Source organism: Arachis stenosperma, chromosome 10, assembly GCF_014773155.1.
Source record: "Arachis stenosperma cultivar V10309 chromosome 10, arast.V10309.gnm1.PFL2, whole genome shotgun sequence".
NCBI classification, from domain to species: Eukaryota; Viridiplantae; Streptophyta; class Magnoliopsida; order Fabales; family Fabaceae; genus Arachis; species Arachis stenosperma.
In genome coordinates this window covers 12,449,058-12,472,548 of record NC_080386.1, presented here as the reverse complement: position 1 = coordinate 12,472,548, position 23,491 = coordinate 12,449,058, and the positions used below count along the sequence as shown (strand labels likewise).

General features: G+C 35.0%; 1 protein-coding gene across 2 annotated transcripts; it reads right to left on the bottom strand.

Moving 5' to 3' along the window:
- Positions 1-9,140: 9,140 nt before the first annotated feature.
- LOC130955159 (homeobox-leucine zipper protein ATHB-6-like) lies at positions 9,141-12,860 on the bottom strand. 2 transcript variants are annotated; one of them, XM_057881964.1, is made up of 3 exons: positions 12,417-12,860; positions 11,900-12,285; positions 9,141-10,199 (listed from the first exon to the last, which is right to left on the bottom strand). In XM_057881964.1, exons 1-3 carry the CDS (start codon positions 12,481-12,483, stop codon positions 9,582-9,584), a joined length of 1,071 nt encoding a protein of 356 aa, XP_057737947.1. In that variant the 5' UTR covers positions 12,484-12,860; the 3' UTR covers positions 9,141-9,581. The 2 variants fall into 2 exon arrangements, with proteins under 2 accessions (XP_057737947.1, XP_057737948.1); XM_057881965.1 differs by having other exon boundaries at positions 11,900-12,277.
- Between the last annotated feature and the right edge of the window lie 10,631 nt (positions 12,861-23,491).

The following is a 23,491-nucleotide window of genomic DNA, read 5'->3' as shown; positions in this document are numbered from 1 at the left end:
AACATGCATTTGCAGATTTCTGAGAAAGAAGTGCCACGTATCAACTGTATCCCCTTCCACCAAGGCAAAAGCGATAGGCACAATGTTCTAGTTTCCATCTTGTGCAACAACGACTAGAAGGGTACCTTTGTATTTTCTGTATAGGAGTGTGTCGTTAACCTGAACTAGGGGCTTACAATGCTTGAATACCCTAATGCATGGATTGAAACTCCAAAATACGCGATGAAGTATTTTTACACCGTGCGCCTCCTCATTCCCGTTGTACAGTGGTCGTGTTTCTATTTGGACAACTGAACTAGGCGTCTTTTGAACTATGACCGAGAGCCACCATGGCAAGGCTTGGTAAGAATCCTCCCAACCACCGAAAACTTTGGCTATGGACTGCTGCTTTACCAATCAAGTCTTTCGATAACTGATGGTATAGTTGAACCTTGATTGGACTTTTGCTATTATAGATTTCACCTTGATGGACGAGTCAGTCTCAACCAATGGCCTTATAGCCTCAGCAACTGTATCCGAGTCCAACTTGAAATGAGCTTGTGAAATCATTCTGATTGTGCACGTGTGCCTATCGTTGTATCTGCGTATCTTTCAACAACCTTTTTTCCGTATCAAGATGGCTCGGATAAGCCAATCGAACCCACGCCTGTACATCTTGCATTTTTCATAGAACGTCTGTGGCTCAGACTCATACACACCATAGTCAACTCCTCTAGATATAGTGTAACTTCTAATTACTGCGATGACTGACTTTCTAGAACTGTATTCCATTTCAATTCAGAACTCTCCGTTCTCATGATTAGCAATGCCTACAGAAAGCTGAAATCATCGTTCATTGATCAATCCAAAGTATAAATTAACAAAAACTTATTATTTAGTTATCACGTACCTATGTTTGCATATTCCAGAAACTCCGAGGCATGCATGGCATTGAGATCTAACTCACGCATAAAAGGTGGAACATACATCGGTTGACTGCTCGAGGGATGAACCACAACATTCTCCGCTGCTGCCTCAACTCCCACATCACCATCCTCGTCTTCGTCGCCGGCTTCATAAGTGGCTTCAAAGTCCTCTTCACTATCACTATTCATTCCTTCATACATTGTAGTTCTATCATCCTCTATATCTAAATCATTTTGAATCCTTACTGTCTCTACGGTTTCAAACTCAACGTAAAGCTCAATTTGTGGCTGTCCCATCTGAGTCTACCGGTGAATTTGAAACATATTCTGCATACTTATTTCGTCAGTGATCGGCATGGTATCAAACTATATTAGACCACCAAAAACTACAACCAGATTCCAGTACAGAATTCTGCTCAGTCTTATTAACGTACCGTTCTCTATGCTTTGACAGAGACCGTTCTGCAGCTCCATTAACGTCATGGTGCATGCAACCACAAACAAAAATGGATTCTGGCACACAAATCTCACTTTCTCATAAGTATTACTTATTATCTCACCGTTGTGATACACCACCAAGTTTGCGGTGCCCTCCATTACACTAACAACACACTCAAAGAACACTCAAAACACAATCTTATTCAGAATGAAAATAGTATCGAGCTCTGCCTTATATAGGGGGAGCATTTAACACACCCCCACGTGCTGCTTGGCTCATTCAATCACGCTTTGCCACGTGTCAGCACGCCCCCACGTGCTGCTTGAGTGAGCCAACCACGCTTTGTCACGTCAGCACGCCCCCACATGCTACCTGAGTGAGCCAACCACTTTGCCACGTTAGCACGCCCCCACGTGCTGTCGGTAACATGCCCCCTGCGTGTTGAGCTTGCATATGACATGTCCACCTAAGGGTAAATACACAAAGTACCCCTATTTCCAGCCAAAACACCACCATCTATTCCATAACCAAATTCTTGAGCCATAATATGAAGTATTGTATTTTTTCCTTTGAATATTATAAAACTATAAAATTCATTTGTTTAAGATAAAATTGTCTAGCTAACACAAATTAACATGATGATAAAGAATATTTTTTTAATTAAACAATTATTATTTATGTGTATATATGTACACACGAATTTTTATACAGTGGATAGATGTATATTTTAATTTTTTAATAAGTTATTTATACACACCAATATGAAACTCCATTGTCATTTCTAACCTTCCACTACCTGAGTAATTTTTTTGGCAGCGGTGAAGATTAGGTGGCACGTTATTGTGTGATGTGGCTGTTTTAGATGACACAGTAAAAAAAATTATTAAATTTGTTAAAATAAAATTATTCTCACACCATTCATCCATTTTTAGTCTCATCCTCACCTTTTCGCTGCCGCCACTGCCGCCACCAGCACATCATCATTCTCGAACAAATATCTAACACCATGGCATCAACACCACCTTTCACAGCTACCACCTCAAAATTCAACCCCAACCCTTCCACTGTCACCCTAGCCATGTCACCCTCCTAAACTCTCAACCTCTCACTGTTGTCACCTATCCTCCTGAGCTCCCAATTTATCAACTCCAACTTATTCCATCCTTATGTCACCTTCAACCTTCGCCACTACAACTCTATTAGTACCATCATATTCTTTAATTTTAACAATAACAACAACATTTAATTTTTTTCATAATAAAAAGAAGTTTGAGAGAAGAAAGACATCAAGATCCAGAAAAATGGAAGAATGGAGCAATAGATCCGGAGACAGGGATGGGAGAGAGGAGGTATGAATTCAAGGTCGTAGAGTTGGAAATGGAGGTGTGAGGGTGGTGGTTGCGGTGATGGAGGTGAGAAATGAAAATAGAAGAGTGACAGTGAGAATAATTTTATTTTAACAAATTTAATAATTTTATTTTTTACTGTGTGATTCAAAACAGCCACATCACACAATAATGTGCCATCTGACTTCCACCACCATCGAAAAAATTACTCAGGCGACGAAAGGTTAGAAATGACAACAAAATTTCATATTGGTGTACACAAATGACTCATTAAAAAATTGGTGTATACATCTGTGCACTGTATAAAAATTTGTGTGTGCTTTTGTCTATTTTTCCTAATATAAATACATTATAATTTACTTTTAAATGTGCTGGCAGTCCTATTTCACTGGTATAGAACCATCAAAATTTAAAAACAATGCAATTATATTGACAAAGCTAATGAATTTGAGAAAGATTGGATTTGTGTGTTAATTTTGTTGGCTTAGTCTATGAAATAGATGAAAAGATAGATATTCCCCAATTTTAGAGTGAGTAAATTGGAATGACCCAACCCAAATGCTCCACCTGATATTTCACTCCACTCGAGTATTCAATACTCTACATTTCTTTGAATGTTATAGTTCTTCATGGTTAGGTATACGGATTTTTTGTTATAGAATTTATTCCAATCTTCAGCACGATCTCATTTACATTGTAGTTTTCAGGTCTCCCGAAGACAAAAGGGATCGAGTCCTGTTACATAGCATCCAAGACTTGGAACTTGTGAGCAGTCAACGGTGAAGTTTGAACGAGATTCAAGAAAGGAAGGAAAGTAATCACCTTTGAAGGAGGTTGAATAACCTTAGTTTCGACACTTGATATGTCGACTCCTAGTTTAGAATGGCTTTGTGGTCCAGTTTGGGACTGAGAGATTCGCTTTACAGACTTTGACTGGAAGAAAGGTAAAATGTATTATTAAACACACACGATAGAAGTTCCCTATTATAGATGATAAAGTATTAAAAAGTACCTTGATTGAAGTGGTTGGATTAGATTTCTGTACCTTTTTAGGATTATCCACGCGTGAGAATGTCGACGGCTCCACGCTTTTTCGAAGGTAAGGTGGTTTCACTCAATCACCCCCCATCTCGACCCCTTTTATTTTTGTTTTCTTAGGAGCGGCTTCTTCGTCCGATTCCCAGTTTTCTTCAACCAGTTTAGAGTCAGGATCAATGCCTACTAGAGTCGTTGGTTGAGCAGCTGAAACATAAAGAAAGTATATGAAGAGTGAGGACTAAAATGTTTCTAAGTTTTAAGAAAATATGGTTCCTCGAAGATATCCAGCAATTATCATCCGACCATGAATTTTATCCCTAACGCCTGGATAATAGAAAGCGTCAGTTGTATTTATGCCTAAGGTACGAGGATTCTTCTTTCGAAGTTGATAATCCACTCCTAAGACTCCTTTAGTAGGATCAGGTAGTCGATTAGCAAAGCAAAAAAGGACATTGAAAAAAGAAGAAAATTTAAATATTTTCATAAAATATTTTTTCTGAACAAAAAGTATCTCAAGATAAAAATTTAAAGTAACGATAGAGACATCTATAAAAATGTGCCTCTTTTCTCTTTTCCCATACCTCTAAAGCCTCGATAAAAACGTACCTTACGTTTCTAAAATGCCATTTTATTTTATAATATTTTTTAAAGGCAATGATTTCTTTGATGTACTAACATTTGGTTTTCTTTGACGTAACAACATTCTATGCAGAAGGAAGAACCAAGTTAAAAAGCACTTGCTCATATGAGGGGCAATGAGAGTGGTAATAGCTCGACCACCATTTATGAAAATCAGGTGTCGAAAGGAAGCATAATTTAATATCATATCTCTGGTACTGGAAAGTTACTCTTTGATGGTTCAAGTCCATAATTTGTTCGAATTCCTTGAGATACGACACTTCATAATGAATCATTTGAGCTCCAGCTACGAGTGAAAGTGGAGAAGGTAATGCTTGTGCAAGACCAAATTGCTTCGACACAAACTGTGGGGAGTAGGTGACAAATTTCTTTTTAAGAGCTATAGTCGAATCATTAGGTAGTCCTATTGGAAGGATTTAAGGAGTCAAAACTTTTTACCACATTTCATCAAGAACTTCTTGATTTTTGAGTTTGAGACTAGTAAGGAAATGGAGATAACCCACAATACTCTTTCGACAGGACAAGGGGTTATGATGGTACGAGCAATCATTATTGTCTTTGATATTGAAAAGTTATTTAATAAAGTGGCAAAAGATATCAATAGAAAACATACCATTTGGTTTCGACCATGAAAATGATGATAGTCGAATACCCTCGAGCAGAGTTTTGGGGGGTTAGGAGCAGTCAATTGAGGTTCGAGCACAGATTTTAGCTATAAGTTGACAATCTAGAGAGGATCAAAAGGATTGATCAATGATTCATCTCGTCAAATTTTACTGGCCACCAAGTGTTTAGTTAACCCAAAATAAGAGAAAAAAGATTGATATATTTTTTGTGGTGAAGCATTATGGCTAACAACAGGAAATTGCTTTCTGAATTTGGATCGATTTTGGACAAAACACAAAAGTATTAAGCCATAAGAGTAGAAAGGAAATATGTTCACTGTTGGTAATAGGGTCACCCTCAGAGCCCATGTTATTTTGAATAAAGCCTGACACAGAAGTCAAGTCAAAATTGATGTTGAAGACATCTTCAGGACTTGAAGTTGCCCAACAAGCATCCTCCTCGTCAGGAGAAAGTCCAGTCAACCCTAAGTTCTTCATTCGGGTCAGACCCATATTTTCATATGGAAAATGAAAGTTATTGGTGGCTAGACACCAAAATATAAACTAGCCCCAAGAAGGCGGCAGTGTAAGATAAGTCATGTGTGGCCAGTCGAAGAGCTGAAACAATGCCTAAGGATCTCCACACAGACTTATAGGTTAAAGATAACTGATGAGTCCATATTTGATGAGATATTTTGACTTGATTTGAATGGATTTCATTACATAAACTCACACTTATTCACCAAAATAGCATACTTTTGTGTTTGACCCCTAAATTGAACCTAAATGTGAAAACATGCGTTTTTGTTCTCAAATTAAGTAATTTAATCCCATTTTTATTTCATTCGATGCCGTGATATGTTTGTTGAGTGATTTCAGGTCCTAGAGGCAAGAATGGTTTGGTAGAAGTGGAAGAAAGCATGCAAAAAGGGAGAAAACATGAAGAAAACAAAGGAGAAAAGCATTTCAGAGTGTGCCCACGCACACTTTCTGTGCCTACGCACAAGGGTCAAAATAAGCACTTATGCCCACGCACATCTCTGTACCTATGCACAGATACAGAAATCAACAAGTGTGCCGATGCACAACCCTGTGCGTACGCACAGGTCCCTGCACGTGGATTCATTAATGAAACACGTGATCCGCGATTTTGGGGCCTTTAGCCCAGTTTTGGAAGGCTGAAGCTGGTTTTTTAAGTGCTATATGAAGGGGAAATGAAGCCATATGAAGACAAGCTTTCATTAGGACTTAGGACTTTATTTTTACATTTTCCATAGTAGTAGGAGTAGGAGTAGTGTAGATTAGGGAGAGCTCTCTTAGATTTTTAATTAGGGTTCATTGTAGTATTTTATAGCAAGCTTTGATTTTAGATTTTGCTCCTTTAATTGTAAGTACTCTCAATTTCCTCTTTAATTACATCACTTTTACTTTCATTTTCTCTTGGTTCAAGTTACTTTGTTCATATTTGCAATTTTGAGTTCTTTGAAGTTTTGCTTGATGAATTTAATGCTTTATTCTTTCTTTATTCTTGTTTGATTGTTTATTGTTGATATTGTGAATAGTTGGTTATAGTTTTCCATTTCCTTTTGCAAATTCTCATGTTTTGGTTTTATGCCCACCAAGTGTTTGTGAAAATGCCACTTGGTAATTTTGAGTAGATTTTCACACCTTGGCTTGGGATTTGAGTTCCTAGGATACTAGAGTCATAATGTCCAATATTTAGTGGTAATTCTTGAGTAGTTAGTTGACTCTTGTTTCCATTGATGCTAACTTTTTATCAACTAGTTTGGTAAGTTAGCTAGGACTTATGGATTAAGGTCAATTATGCTTGATTGACCTACTCCTCGATGTTAGGAGTTGACTAGGCGAGATTGACTCATCATAATTATCATAGTTGTGGTTATGGCGATGATAGGATTCCTTGGACCCTCATTCCCAAGTCAAAACTCTTTATGCATTTCTAGCATTTTCACTAGTTTTGACCTCATATTCCTTTTTATTGCATTAATTCCAATTTTGATCATTCCTTGGTTATTTTATTTTTTAAGTTCTTTTAATCTTTTGTTCCTTGATTTAAAAACTCCTTTTTTCCACCACAACCAAAAGCGTAACACTTCAATTGCATTCTAGGGAAGAACGACCCGAGATTGAATTACTCTTAATCTCGGTTTATGTTTTGCATTTGAATATCATCTAAACTTTTATGTTGAGAGTTAGTTGTTGATTTGGCTATACTTGCAACAAAGAGATTCTTATTTTGAGAAATTATGGATCAACACTAATTCGTTCCATCAATAACCTCGACATCCCTGGCGAGAATAGGGAACTATATTTTTTTTGGGGCGCTGTCCTAAAGACTTGACTCGCAAAATAAGTAGCTTTGACATTTTTATAGAAAATTAAGGAAAGATGTTCAAGGAGAGATGGAAAAAAGGAAGAGATTGACCCAATTTGTTCGAAGGTAGAGATTGGACCTAGGTATGAATTTACGACATTGAAAGCTTGAAATGAGAGTAGTACTTGGCTACGCCATAAAGCGGTAGTCTCTATCTTAAGATTGGGAGCTCTTAGGGTCGCATCATCATTATAAAACTGTGACACGTTAGCCACCAATGGTGTAGGAGCCACGACATGAACGTTGTTGTCGTCATGTTGAGAAGGAGAAGCAGGGGCAGCTAAAGCCACACCTAGAACGGCTGTAGCAACTATAGTGGCGGAGACAGAGGCAGATAAGCAAGATAAAATGGTGGCCCCTGCAGTGTTGACTAGAATAGTAGTAGTGATGGTTGCAGTAATGGTAGTAGAAGAAGATGATGCATCCGTAATGGCTGGAGCACTTGTGGAGTGGAGACTAGATTAAGAGTACATGGAAATAGGTTAAGATGAATTTGCAAAAGAAGAAGAAGAAGAAAAGTGTTTGTGGAAGATAAAGATTTTTCTTAAAATAGAGGCAATAAATGATAAGAAGCCCTGGAGAATATAAAAGAGTTTTGAAAATAAAGGAACGTTAAAACCTATTGAAACGTTACACATTTTCAAAATATTGGCGAAACTATTTCATTTTCTTGTAACATCTTTTAAAATTTTGAAATTTAAAAGAGCACGTGGGGGCACGAGACCAAGTAAAACCTATCATTTTATACTTTAAAATGATAAATTTTAAGGGACAATTTGTTAGTATAAAATTTGACCTACAAAGCAATTCTACTATGATTTATAGAAGGTCAAAATATGGCACGAATACTTGGCCATAAAAAAATTTTGACTATAACTAAAGTATAATCGAGGTCAAAAGCTTGAAGGAGGTCGACAAATAAGGTCGAGATTAGGATGGATCACGTGGTAAATGCACACACAATACGAGATTGTGGAACTTGAAGGACAAGGTAAGATAAAACATGGGAGTGCTACGATGAAGATTCTTCAGGGTTAACACAAATCATGGCCTGAGACAAAGGAGAAATTAGGTCGTGGTCAGATTGTTCAAGGGTAAATCCATTCTTGCAACTTATAAATAGGATGAAATGAGAAGGGTTCAGGGACTTCAATCAACAATACTATATCATCACATAAATTCTGTAAAAATTCTTAGTCACAGTGACGTAACAGAAGAGCATAAAGTACAAAGTACATGTGATTGTTGGAGTCCATTTTATTTTATCTTTCATTTTTCTTTGTTTTAATTTCTTTATTTTGAATGTTTCTTTGTTATTTTACTTTCTTTTAATTTTTATTTTGTTTTGACATTTTCATTTATTTATTTTCACTTATTCAAAGTTCTATTTTACCAAATTTTCGTTTTATTTGCTACAATTGTTCACAAATAGTTCGATACAGTGCGTTTTGATACAAACGCTAAGTAATTCTCGAGTCGAGCTCATTCTTTTTTTAGAGTAGTCGTATCTGTTTATCAAACTGACATTTTAATACAAGCTCGATTCGATATCCTGTCAAAAGCACCAGAAATCGAGAAAAACAAGTATAAAATACATAAAAATACACATTAAAAATGAGTTAAACAATACATATATTTACATATAAATACATGGTGACTAATTTTAATGATTGATTTTAATGTACAAATAATATTTTTATTTCTGAAAAATCCCAACATATATTTTAATTTTCGAAAAAGAAAGCGGTTCTTAATTCTATTTGCAACTGAATGTGAAAGATGCATGATTAATCTATTTGTATTTGTTTGCAAAATCATCACTTGGTGACTAGAATTACACTTCATCCTATGACAATAATATGATGAATCTTCATAGCATCAAATATATCAATCATAGAATTATTTTCTTTTCTTGCTCCATGCCATTGCAGGCTGTGCGGGTGGTTATGACCTTGAGTTCTCTCCAATGAAATTTTCAGATAGATATAACTCTTTTTTCCCTCTCATCTTGGGGCCAAATAAATAAACGTGAAAACTCAGGTGAAGTCGACTTTACGTGAAGTTGATACGTGAGAGTTGTTAGATGAAAATTTAATCAAATTAGTCAAATCATCTAACGGCTCTCAGGTATCAACTTCACGTGAAGTCGACTTCACCTGAGTTTCTACCATTAATAAAACTTCCGGAGCTACATTCCTTCATCATTTTATTTTTTTAACCCCACTGATCTGAAGAGTACCAATGAAGGGTGGGTGCTTGTTCATCGGAGAAGATCAAATTGCATGCCTCATCAGCGGCACCAATGAAATTGTGCTCTTCCATCTTCACGTATTGCATAGTCTGGTGCGGTTTCTGGAACTGGAAGCAATTCATGGAAGACGAAGTGGCCAACATGGAACAGTTGAATTTCAATGCAGGAGACTCTGAAAACATCAGGAAGTGGTGGTTACTTTGAAGCACCCCAGACGAAGAAATTGCGTCTTTGGTGTCTTCGTTTAGGATCGCACTTGAATCGCTATCGGAAGAACCGTCTTTGTTGAAGTCTGAAGGGAAGAGTGGCGGTGACGACGGTGACGGTGACGGCGATGTTGTTGTTGCACCAAGAGCAACAACACCGTGATCGCTGTTGTCGTTGAAGCAATTGTCATGGTACAAGTGGTGATCGTTAACGTTGGATCCTGATCCAAGAATTGAGGTTTCATCAGTAGTGTTGTGTTCTTCATTCATCACCAATAATTTCTCTTGCGATTCTGGCATCGTTATCTGTTCTTCCTTCACGGAAACATCGCTTGCTGTGTTCTCTTCTTGGAGCCTTGTCTTCAATTCCTTGATCTGAAGTACACAAACCAATTTTCAATTTTTTATTATTATCAAGAGTTTAATTTAAATATCCAGTCAATCTGCATTATAAAATATTTTAAATAATTATTTAACTATATTTATTATTTTAGATGCTTACTAACGTCATTAATATAAAAATATTTATTTTTATTAATATAATATTAAATACATACATTTTTTTTCTACGGTTAGAAGTGAGATTCGAATGGTCGACTTCTAAATGAGTAGGAAAAGATTATGCCATTTGAAATATAATTCGTTAACTTAAATATATACATTTATTATGTATTAAAATTAATAAAAATATTTAATAATAATAAAATAATTAAAAATAGTATTTATTTTATTATAATAATTAATAAATATTAAATAAAATAAATTATAACTATTTTTTTAACCTCCTAATATTATTCTAAAATTAAATTCTATTACTAATTAAGTAACTCTTTCAAAAGTTCAATATAATGTAAATTCTTACTTCTATTGTAATTTACGTTAACAAAGTATAGTATATCAATTACCTTGTTCACTATATTATTAGGTGATTGTTAATTAAATAAAAGTTGATTTTAGTTATAATTGCATAAAAACAAACTGCATGTCATTCCTACCTTTATCTATTGAATTAGTATTTTCAATTATTAAGTTTTTTTTTTTCTGAATCATGTAATTATTAAGAAATTAGACATGCTGGCTAGAATCTATGTCCCTATACACTTAAAATATCTAGCAGCGTTTGGACCAAATGTTCTCCCATCCACCCGTTATGTATGTAAGAGATATCAATATTTAATTATTGGTTTAATGTTAATATATTTCATCTCTATCAAATGATTTGTCATTTGGATTAAATATTTCGATGTAGAATAATTGTTGTCTGTTGTATAATTCTTTTCGGCAACTACCCGGCTGTTAACTATAAGAAATTTACTAAAATACCTTCTTATGTGGAAATACAATTTATTCACATTCACATTCACATTCACATTGCATTAAATTTTCACCGATATAATGATTAATTGTCACGTATAATTGATAATTCAATAGAAACAAATATTTTGTGACAAAAATATTAACAAAAATGATAGATAATTTGAGATTAAAAAATGTATTCTTATTATTGTAAAAAATTATACCAATATTTAATTAGATATTTTCACGTATAAAAATAACAATTATATTTTTCAAAATTCATTTTTATAAATAACTGATTATTAAATATGGATTTAAAAACGGTAACATTAGGTAAAAATTAAACTCTACTTAAGTCTTAACTTATTTCATAATGAAGTCAATATATTCATCTAAATTTATCTTTGCTTCAGTGCTATCATAAATAAGTTTTACACAAATATTCAATGAACTAAAAACATTTTTTACATTGGATCAAAATAAAACTCATGCTTCTAATATAAACAAGAAAAAAAGAAATTCTTATAATCATAATGGTTAGAATTTCGATTTAACTTTTAAAATTTTTAATTATATAATTTAAATGATTCAATTGATTTTATAAATTTATATTATATCTAACAATTTTATGATTTAAATTTTGTTAAAATTTTAAATTTTACATACTAAATTTACTTTTTCGATCTCGGGTAAAATTTCGATTTTCACTACATGACTTATAATAATATTAACATGTATAATTAAGAGCAGTAGATATGAATTGTAAGACTAGTGTGTACCTGCTTGTGCAACGCATCGTTGTCCTGTTTTAGTGCATCATGATTAACCTTAAGAGCATCATAATTATTTTTAAGAACGCCATAATCTCTCTCAAGCTGTTTAGTCTTCCACCTGGCGCGGCGGTTCTGGAACCAAACCGCCACCTGTCTAGGCTGCAACCCAAGTTCTTGTGCTAACTTCACCTTCCTCTCTGGTTCAAGCTTGTTCTCAACCTCGAAGTTCTTCTCCAACGCTTTCACTTGTTCCACGCTAAGTCTTCGCTTCTTCTCAGAGTGGTGCCCAGATTCCTCTACCGTGCACCCTTCTTCGTCTAGACCATCAAGCACCATCGACTGGAACAATGGATCATGCCCGTACACGTGGTTGCTCCTCGGACTCTGCTCCTCTAAACCAATGCAAATTAAACACAGTTAATGAAAAAAGGAACAAGAAAGCTTTTTATTTATGGATCTGTATGTGTCTAAATTTTGAAACAAAGAAACATGGAAATGGAACTAGTTGGTAATAATTATTAACCTGTTGATGATGGACAAATTGTCATGAGAGGTCCTAAAGAATCTGATGAGCTTCCAGTTCTCTTCATGATGAGTAGAAAGAAAAATTAAGTAAATAGAAGATTGGATCTCTGGATACTCAACTCCACTTTATTGTTATAAAAAGAATATTAATAAATATGGGATCTTATTTTTGATGAACAAGCAGAGTGCTAATTATTATTATTTTTTTCCCCTTCTTTCTCACTTAAGGGTAACCATTGGAACTATCTTGTCTTAAACAGCACCAATTTTCACAATACTGAAAGCAGCTATGCAATTTTCTCATGGAGTCTAGTTCACACTCTTCCCCCATCAAATTCAAAAGCCACAATGATCAAACTATGCCATATAGCTAGGATGAGTAAGAGGGAAGGAGAGAAGGTGGTGGTGAGAAAAAGAAGAAGTGATTTCACGTTAACATCGAGAGGTGTGTGTTTATATATATAAACTGAACTAACTTGGGTTTAGGATCTGACTGGGGTTAGGTGGAGTGTGGTGCTACCGCGGTTAAGAATGAAATGGAGACCAAATTCAACCCAAATTGCAGAATCATGCAACTTTTCAATTTGGGTGTGTGCCTGTGACTAGTGACCTGTCCCTCCTCATAGCTAGTTGCTCTTCCGGGATTTCGACCGTTTCTAGTGATAGTGATATTATTGGGTTAAACTTGGACTCCTTTAAGCCTGTAATTTAAGAGTTTTTAATTAACTAATTAATTCATAATCATGCGATCTAATACAAGCGGTAGCATTTAGCTTGCTTAATTAAGGTTTGGTTTGGCCAATGAGTTATAATTCAATTGGTATAATTTTTCCATACAAACTTAAGAAGTTACGAATTCAAGTCTCTCTATCTTTGATAAAAAAAAATAATTAAGGTTTGGTTTGGCTGTACAACCACATCAATTTTTATTTTGGATAAGAAAAAGTATAGAAAACAATGATAATTATAAACAATGTAAATAATAGATTAAAAAAAATAAAAATAAAATTAAAAATAAGATTATTAATTATTATTTAATTTCAAATTTTAAAATTTGAAAAATTAGAATTAGCATTTAAATGTATTCACACTACGTTCGGTTATTCATAATCTCACCATAACCTCCAATACACGCACAAAACTTGCTGTCATCATTCTCCGGTCCTCACCTCGCGCTGCTATACCCCCGCCGACTGTACCGATCGATGCCATCGCAACCTCCCGCAGAAGCCTCACCTGATGCCACTGTAATAAGAAGAAGCATGGAGTGTTCATTTTCTGGTTTGGACGCACTTTATGATTCTGTTAACGGGGCCGGAGATGTTTGGATCAACGAGAACTAATTCCGTATCATCAGGCAGCTCTGTGAAGGTGGCAATGCCTATGTCTTCCTCATCAAGGGCGTTCCCGCCGACAACGTCTCCTGTGATTTCTCCGCCAAACTCAAACAGTCCTCTCACATTTTCGGTTTGCTCTTTTTTTTTTCTTTTTTCCTTCACTTGTCATTGCTTTGAATTGTATTGTTTCGTTGCTGTTATTTTTCTGAAATCGACATTGTCTAATAGTATCGATGATGGATCAGATCTGCGGGAAGAAAATTGCCTACTATCATCCTCACTAGTTACCACCGTTGGTAGTTGTCAAACCGTTGAAGGAGCATCAACAGTGTTCTTCTAATATTTTTAAATATTTCAAAGTACTAAAAAAGGTCGAATAAATAAATTCAAATTCCTAATACACTTTTTTTAATACTAATAAACTTTTTTTAATATTTGTATTTTAGTAAATAATTCTCATAAAAACAAAATTTGTCAAATCAAATAAAAACATTCGTTTACTTTGTTTGATATGCAGTAAAATTAAATTCATATGACATGACCCAATCGAATACATAAGAATTTTTGTCTTTTATTTCAAAAGCATTAGTTTTTTCGAACTAATTCCTTTTTTTACATTAAACAGATATTTATGTTTGGCAAAATTTTGAAAAAAATGTTATAATATTCAAAATTTTACTTTAGATAGAAAGATAGAAAAAAAAGAGGGGATAAAAAATGGCTAATTAATCAAATAAAATAACTATTTATTTTGCGGAACAGAAGATATGTCTTTCACATGACTTGTAGCAATAAAAAAATAATATCAGTTGCATGGCAGTTTCAAAGAAACGCATCTCGAGATAAAAAAAATCTGAAAAACTCTTTGGAAAAGGAGAGGTTTTTGGACAGCATTGGAAGCTTATTCATTAGCGTAATTAATTTCTACTAAAAATTCAAAAAGTTTTTCTCTATAAAAAATACAAATGTTGGAATACTTTGAATTAGTTGGATTCTATTCTTTAATGGAATATAAAATTTCTATATAATATTAACCAAAATAGTTTCAAATAGTTATATTTTTTTAATAAAATCAAAGAAACAGAATTTAAGAATTATTTTTATTTAATAGAATTTTTAAATAAAAATAGTTCTATTAAATAAAATTTTTTACTTATAATTCATACTAATATCTATTTTGGAATCTATTTATTTTATAAGAAGAAAAAATATTTTGAATGGAATATTTTGACGGCGAACTTAAAAAGCCACCTACAGACGCTTTACGCCTAATTATTTTGGATAACGCTTGCATCTTCTGTCTTACTGCGCTTCTGGCACAGAGTTAGCAGATGCTTATTCTCCGAATACCGTCATTGCTTCTTCTTCGAAAAAGGAAGTTAACAACCCGTAGGCCTTTTACCTCCACGCGGCATTGCTCTGTCAGGCTTTCGTCCATTGCAAAAAATTTCCTACTGCCCTTTCAGTGAAGCTACTTCAATGGTCAGTTTAGGATGGTCATTTTAGTAGGTATACAGATGGTTATTTTAATTCTTATGTGGATGGTTGTTTGATTGGATTGAGTTTAGTTATATATAACAAAAATATGTTGGATGTTCAATTCACTAGGTATGTGGATGATTATTTTAATCCTTAAATGGATGGTTATTTTCATTAGGGGTAAGTGACGCCGGTGACGGTGCGTGGCAAGCCAAGCAGCGACACTGAGGAGGAGCCCGACGGCGCCGTTCATTTCTGGTCTAGAGGAGAGCGACGCCGATGAGGGTCTTTGTTGATGAATCAACGACGGTGAGGAGGATCCCGGCGGCAACAATGAGAGCTGGTTGGCGACCAAGCGACGGTGGCGATGGTAGAGGGTTTTGGGAGAGAAGCTGGTGCTTTGGTAAATTAGGATATAATGGATGGTTAAAATTTTTGAATTACTGAATGGAGTTTTTTGGTTGGGTAATTTAGGTGGTGTGTTTTTTTTAACTTTATTGGGCCAAATTTTTAACCCGTTGTTCACATTGTTCAGATTTTTCGTTGTCTACCTAGCGGAGCTGTTTTGATAAATATAACTTTTTTTACTAAACCAATTCTAAATGTTATGTTTTTTAGAGGAATGTTAGATAATCATCAGAATTTATTATTTTTTGCTATCAGTTAGTTATCAATGTTTAAAAGTATAAAAAAATATGTTGTTGGATTATTAGATTAAAGGAATTGAATTGATGATTAAGTAATTGCCAAAAACAATAAATTCTGATTACCTCCTATCGTTTTTCTATTTTTTATTTGATCCGCAAAAAAGTTTACTTATAGTAAATTTGATAGCTAGTTTATCTACATTTCAACAATTTACTCTTAGTGACCTAACAAAAATTTTCAAATATAATATATTTTAAGAGTTTAATTTTGTTTTATTAAGATCCAAAAATTTGAACAAAAAATGTCATACAGTTTTATGACTAAATATCCATTTCTAACCATGAAAGATTCGGACGCTGACATTTCTATCTATGAAAGACGACAATTAAAGTTATATCCATGAAAGATAAACTTTTATAGACAAAATTATTTGAACTCTAAAAAATTAAATAAAATTCTTAAATTACTCTCTAATATAACTTAACTCTAACTTCTAATTTTACTCCACACCCCCACACCCCCAATTCCAAAGCTTACCACCACTCTCATCCCCAACTACCATTATCATTGCCACCATCGCTATCACCACCACTGTCATTACCATCACCACCTTGAAGAGCTCCCTCGGCATCAGAACCTTGCTAATCAGTGTCCCCACTATGCTCGCCATATCAACCTTTGTCTCAAGCTTCATGTCTTCACCATTCTGCACCGTGAAGTCAAATTTGTTTGCTCCTTCTGTCACTAAAGTGTTCATAACCCTGTTGTTTGACTTCAGCGCCTACAGCAACTAGTACACAGAAATGCCATAGTACAACAGCATTGATATCTTCTGCGCATCCGTGTGGTTCTTGTACTTGGACATAAAGTTGTTCACAGTAGTGTCTGTAGGGTAAAACACAGTCAAGCCACCATTCACGCTGTCCTGAAAATTTGGAAGAGCCTTTGAAGGTCTGAGCAAGTCTGCAAATGACTTGCAATCTTGCTTGGACAAGATGTTGATGATGTTGATTTGGCTGTGGGCCGCGGTAGGTGCTTCTGCTTCGGCGGAGCTCAATGCGCTACTGATCTCGAGGATGGAGATGTAGGGAATTTCTTGGACGGACTTGACGTAGAAGGAATGGAGTTCGTCGTTGTCTTCCAGCAACAGTGCCAGTGGCTAAGAACATGGAGGAGCAAAAGCAGTAGCGGTGGTGATGGCAGTGGTGGTTATAGGGTTTAGAATTAGGAGAGTGGTGGTGTGGAATAAAATTAGAAATTAAAAATAGGTTATATTATAGGGTAATTTGAGAATTTTAATTAAGTTTTTAGGATTCTGATAATTTTGTCTGCAAAAACCCATCTTTAATGGGTATAACTTTAATTTTCGTCTTTTATGGATAAAAATATCAGCGTCCAAATCTTTCATGATAAAAAATGACTATTTACTCAGTTTTATACAACTGTTCATATGAAAACATATATAACTAGATGTTTATGTTGCTACAAATTATAATTTATACTTTCTCATTAATATTAACTATTGTATGTTAACATTATTATTTGTGTTAATTTCACTATCTCCCTCACATTTTTGTCATCTGCATTTTGGTTCTTAAATTTTTAAAATTGTGTCAATAAGTCTCCTAATTTTTTTAGTGTATAAATCTATGGTATAGGTAATATTTTGATAACTTATTAACAAAATTGAAAATTAATATTTTAAATTATAGCATAATGTAACTAAAAAAACTACTAAAATTTTATATTTAAAAAATTTCATTAAAATAATGTCCACATAATAATGTGTTAAATATACATTGGAAACCATACCGGGGGCAGGGGATCCATTTTCAATTTACATAATTTTTAAAATTTAAAGATTAAAGTTCATAAAACACAAAGATTTAGGAATTTAAAATTTTAAACTCATTTCTTAATTACTATCCATCAACTATACTTTTAATTTTATATATATCATTTACTACTACAAACATGCTAATTACAGTCAAATTTACCGTGAGAATTTCCTATGACAATAAAAGAAATTTGTCTTTTGATTTTTATTACCATTGGATACCATAATTGAATCTCGAGCAAAAATTACCGTCAGATTTTGCATGATAAAAATCCAACAGTAAAGGAGAATAAAAAATGCACTGTTTCATTTGACTAAACACACCTTGCATTCATCAACATCAACATCAGCCAGTTTATCAACATCGACGCATGGGTGGTCTACTAAAAGGTCAGCAATCACTTGCCTTTGGTCAGCCTTGACATGGATATAAAATAAAGAATATTCGATTAAGGCTAACATCCACTTGCCAATTCGACCTCTCAAGATTAGATAAGAAAGCATGTATTTAATAACATCGAATTTTGAAACAATATAAACATTCTTTTCAATTAAATAACTTTTTAACTTAGCACAAGAGAAATATAAGGCTAAGCAAAGTTTTTCGACTGCACTATATCGAGTCTCTACATCAGTCAATATTTGACTTAGATAGTAAATCACTCTTTCACTATCATCTTCGTCCTCTTGGGTCAACATGCCCTCTAGAGATATTTCTGACGCAGCTATGTATAACCGTAGTGGTTGGCCTTGCTTAACAGTGGCCAAGATCGGTGGCGAAGTCAAATACTTCTTGATCTAGTCGAATGCTTGTTAGTGTTCTTCTTCCCATTTGAATTCTTCTCCCTGTTTTAATTTCAACAAAGGAGTAAATATCCTTATTTTTCCTGACAGGTTTGAAATGAAACGTCGAAGAAAATTCAAATTACCTAAGGAACATTAAAGTTCTTTCTTGTTTTTGGGAGGTAATGAGTCGAAGATAGCTTTGCACTTGTTAGTCTCGACCACTATTCCTTTTTTCTGCACAATAAATCCCAAAAATATTTACTGCAGATACATCAAAAGTACATTTCAATGGGTTCATTTTAAATCGATGATATCTCATTCGTTTAAAAGCAGTTTCTAGGTTATCCAAATGAGATTGTTTCAACTCTGACCTTACCACTACATCATAAGTGTAAATTTCCATAAACTTACCAATAAAATCATGGAAAATCGAATTCATAACTCTTTGGCAAGTTTTCCCAATATTCTTTAGTCCAAATAGCATGACTAACCATTCATAGGTACCAAAGGCTCCAGGGCATCAAAAAGCTATTTTCGACACATCTTCTTGGGATATGAATGCTTGATTATATCTTGAGTATCCATCCATGAAGTTTAGAATTTTACTTCTTGCTACAGAGTCGATCAGCATCTCTGCAATTGGCATGCATAACTCATCCTTTGGTGTCGCTTTATTCAAATCTCTGAAATCAATACACACTCTTAGCTTTTTATTTTTCTTAATGACAGACACAATATTAGAAATCCATTTGACATACCTGGCTGTTCAAATGAAACCAGCTTTCAACAACAATAAGATCCTAAAAATGAATCCTAATATCTCTTCAGCACTTCGATTAGCTTCTTCTTAAAAATAGGATCCAAGCATTTGCTGACATATGTAACTCGAACTTCTCTATCAATCTCGACTTCCTCGAGAGGGTCTTGTACTTTGACTTTTTTATTGTTCAAGTCTTTTGAAAATATACCAAACTTCTCAAATCCTAAGGGATCGAGATCATATATACAATCAAGTGCATGTTCCCCTGTGAACTCCTTCTTCTCAGCCATATAGGCTGAGAGTCAAGTCCAATGGCTCGATATATCCATCAAGTGGATTCTGTGGCTAAGCTTTCCTTGGCCTTAGGGACTGACTTCATACCATGGGCCCCGACATAGCAGCCTTCGATAAGAGCTGGGCCAAAGGTACTCATATCAATCTCTAGTGGTTGAACACTAGTATGGTACTCCTTAAAGTTGATATTCATCTGTTCGACAAAGGATGTCGCCAGCTTCAATTTCTTCGATCCTTTCATCCTCGTCCCATAGCACTAATTTTTTATGCATAGTCGAGGGAATTTCCCCTACTCCATGGATCCAATTTCTTCTCAGTAGCATATTAAAGGTTGCCTTAGTAGGCACCACTATAAATACCATGGGTCGTTCAACACTTCCTACTTTAACCCTGAGTGAGATCATTCCCAGGGATGTTGCCGACTTACCATTAAATCCAATAACAACCAAATTTGTCTTAATAAAATCTTCGACTATTTTCTTGAATAGTGAGGGCATGCTCTCAGGTAGCAAGTTAATTGTTGCTCCTCTATCGACCAAGATGCGATTGATCCCCAATCCTTCCACCTTGGCTTTGATATGTAAAGGTCGAAGATGACCTTTGGTTATCTCATCAGGCCCTTCAAATAACCCCTCTTTGATCAATCCATTTTCGATAAACCTGCACTCGTCTCTTCGGATGACATCATCACAATCTCTTTTGAGACAACTCCAAGGGCTTTCAGAGTCACCCTGAAAGTCGAAAGGTAGTATCGACACTGTGGCTACATAACCAAAATCAGTTTCACCAAATATGACATCCAAGTCATCTTCAAACCCAGAGTCAAACGTATTTGTTATTTCGACTTGGAAATTGGCTTAGTGATGGATGTTTCTTTCGACACATCCTTTGGTTCCTGGATCTTGGTCAATGATGTTTTATCCTCCTTTTGTTCTTCCTTACTGGGTGACGTACTGTCTTTACCCAACTCGAGATATGGATCATCTGTGTCAATATATGCCCTTTGTGCCTACGTCACAGCTCTTGGAATAAATGGAGCTCTGTCTTGAAAGTTGTGTCAAGATCTAGCTCAACTGCCACCTCTTCTGCTTGCCCCTCGTCGAAAGGCACCTCTTTTTTTGTTTCCAGCCCAATTTCCAAAACCTCCTATGGAAATGTTAAAGTTATAGTTTCTTGAGTAGTTTGGAGCATTATTTTGTACCCATTTATTGTTTGACACATTGGCAGGTGGAACTCTAGTTCGACTCAAAACCCCATGGGATTTCTGATCAACCGTGACCACCGTAGGCATCTGCTGCCTAACATGGGTATTTGAAGAATCTCAACTTTTACCTCACTACTTTAGTTGGGCTTTCTTCAACTCTTCTTGGTAAACCTGCTCTCTTCTCTTTTTGTAGAAATCAAAAGCCTTAGCAGCTGAGGTGTCAAACAAAGCACTGCATCGAGGACAAATAGCAAAATTACCTTCCTCTTCTCTTTTCCTTAGCAAAAAATTCAACAGGTCCTCGCCTGCCTTTAGATAGATGGACCTTCGTGTTTTAAACATGTCGAGTTTGAATTGACCATTTTTCCAACAGGCTCGACAGAGGCCGTGCTAATCGAAAAAGTCAATTCCTCTATTTTTGCAAACTTCGCCGTGACCTGGAAAGGATCAGAATCCATTTTCATCTCAGGTTTTTCTTCGAACTTTAGTCGACCATCACTAATTGCCTTCTGTATCAAGTCCCTGAACAGACATAATTATTAGTATAATGCCCAGGGGCTTGATAAAATTTACAAAATATTTTATTTCTAATTTCAGAAACAGATGACATTCTTTTCCCTTCGGGGAGTACAAGCTATTTATCTTTTAATAGCATGTCAAAAATTTGTTCAGCTTTTGTCAAGTCGAAAGAATAACTTCTTCTTCCTGTCAAAGGAGTTTTGTCTTTTGCTGTATTAAGAGACTGAAACACATATGGGGTCCATCTTTTAATTCTACAGTACAGGCAAACTCATTCTTGGACCCTTATTCATTAATACAGTCGACATAATTTTAACTTTTTATTAAATAAAGGTTTTCTTTTACTCGACTCAAGTTCTTCTTTTTATTTATTGAACTTTTCAATTTCTTGAACTTTATCAGCCAACTGAGTTAAGTCGAGAAATTGCTGGTTCACTAATTTCTTTCGAATATTGAAGTCGAGACCATTGATGGCCATTTTGACTATTTCAGGTTCAGGAGTATGAGTGAAACATTTGTTTCTCATATTCTTGAATCTAATCAAATAGTCATTGATCGACTCGGATTTTTTCCTTCTCATCGTGAATAAATTAGACAAATTTACTTTCATCTCATATTTAAGTAATTGATCACGAAAATTTCTTTCTAACTGAACCTAGCTCCCAACTATGGATTGAGTTTGTTTGCAAATTTGAAAACCATGTGAATGTATTCTTTGTCAAAGAAGAGGAAAAATATCTCATTTTTAAAAATTTATTACCAGCTAACTCACGATTTCAACTGTATAGCGAGCTATATGCTCGACCGTCGAATCTCCATTTTCACCTGCAAACTTAGTGAGGGATTTGGGAGTTTTGACTCTCTTCGAGAGCTCAGCTTGCAAGACATAATCTGGAAAGGGAGATATAAAATAGGATTGATTTGTCACCCCAACATTTAACCCTGTTTGATTCAAAATCTATTTGACAGCTTGGGTTATATTCTGACCATAAGTTTGAGCAATATTGTTTGCTCTAGCCTCAGATAGAATTTGGATCATCTTCTCTATTTAACATTAGGGGAGGATTATTACCCTGTATTCCACCTATCAGTGATATAAACTATCGATTAACTATTCCTTTAATATCATCGACACATCGAGCTATCTGCTCTATTCTTGCATTATTATTTTTCATTATACGATTTAATATTGTAGCCATCTACCGTGTAAGCATATTGACCAAATCATGATGGCTATCCTCAATTAGTTGTCTAAACACAGTCAAAGATTCGACCGTGTTAGGAGACGTTGTTCTGATACAAACTTGTCTCGGCATCTCTGGAAATATGGAGGTTCATCCTCCACTGATTGTCAACTATACTTGGGTTGCCCCTGTGCCTTGTGTCGAAACAACATTTGGAATTCGCAAGGACATGGGTATGAACCCTAAATATGGAGATTATTCATTAAATATTGATATGCATTATGCTTTGCCATATTAGGGTTATAATTGGTCGGCATACCCATTGAAGGATATCCTATAAGAGATGTAGAATTATACAAGGGGTTGTTCCTTTTGTCGTTGTACCTCCTATATATATCCCATGTTAGGATTCTTCAATGGTGGAGAGTAAATTTGGAGACAATCCGTATGAAGGCCACGTATTGGGTACAGTAAAAGGAATTCCCTCTGTAATAACAGGGTTCGTCATTCGACTTGATGGTCAAGCCTCTGCCTCTAGGCCTCTTGTATTTTCACCAGTGTCGTTATTCAACGTATCTGTCGAAATAGAGGCTCTATTAGTCATTATCAACTTCCCATTCCATAATTGCATGCAAATTTTGACACGTTACTTAACCTAGAGTCCCACCACACGTGCCAATTTGTTTCACTTGATTTTTGGTAATCTCGACAAGATTTTTTGACAGGGTGTCAAATCAAGCTTTATCGGAGAGCAGATAAGACTCCTCTGAAAAAGAGTGAGCTCGACTTGGAAATTACTTAGCGTTTGTGTCGAAATATATGAGATGCTTGAATTGTGAAAAATAATAAATAATTGCAAATAAACAAATGAAGCTTTAAAATTGAAATTGAGAGCAAGCAAAATGCTTGAAGAACAGAAGTAAAAATAAAATGCGTAAAGTAACTAAATGAAAAGAAAGCAAATAAATGAAAAGAAACGGAAAAAGAAAATAAAAGAAAAGCAAATAAAAATGGACTTCCAACAC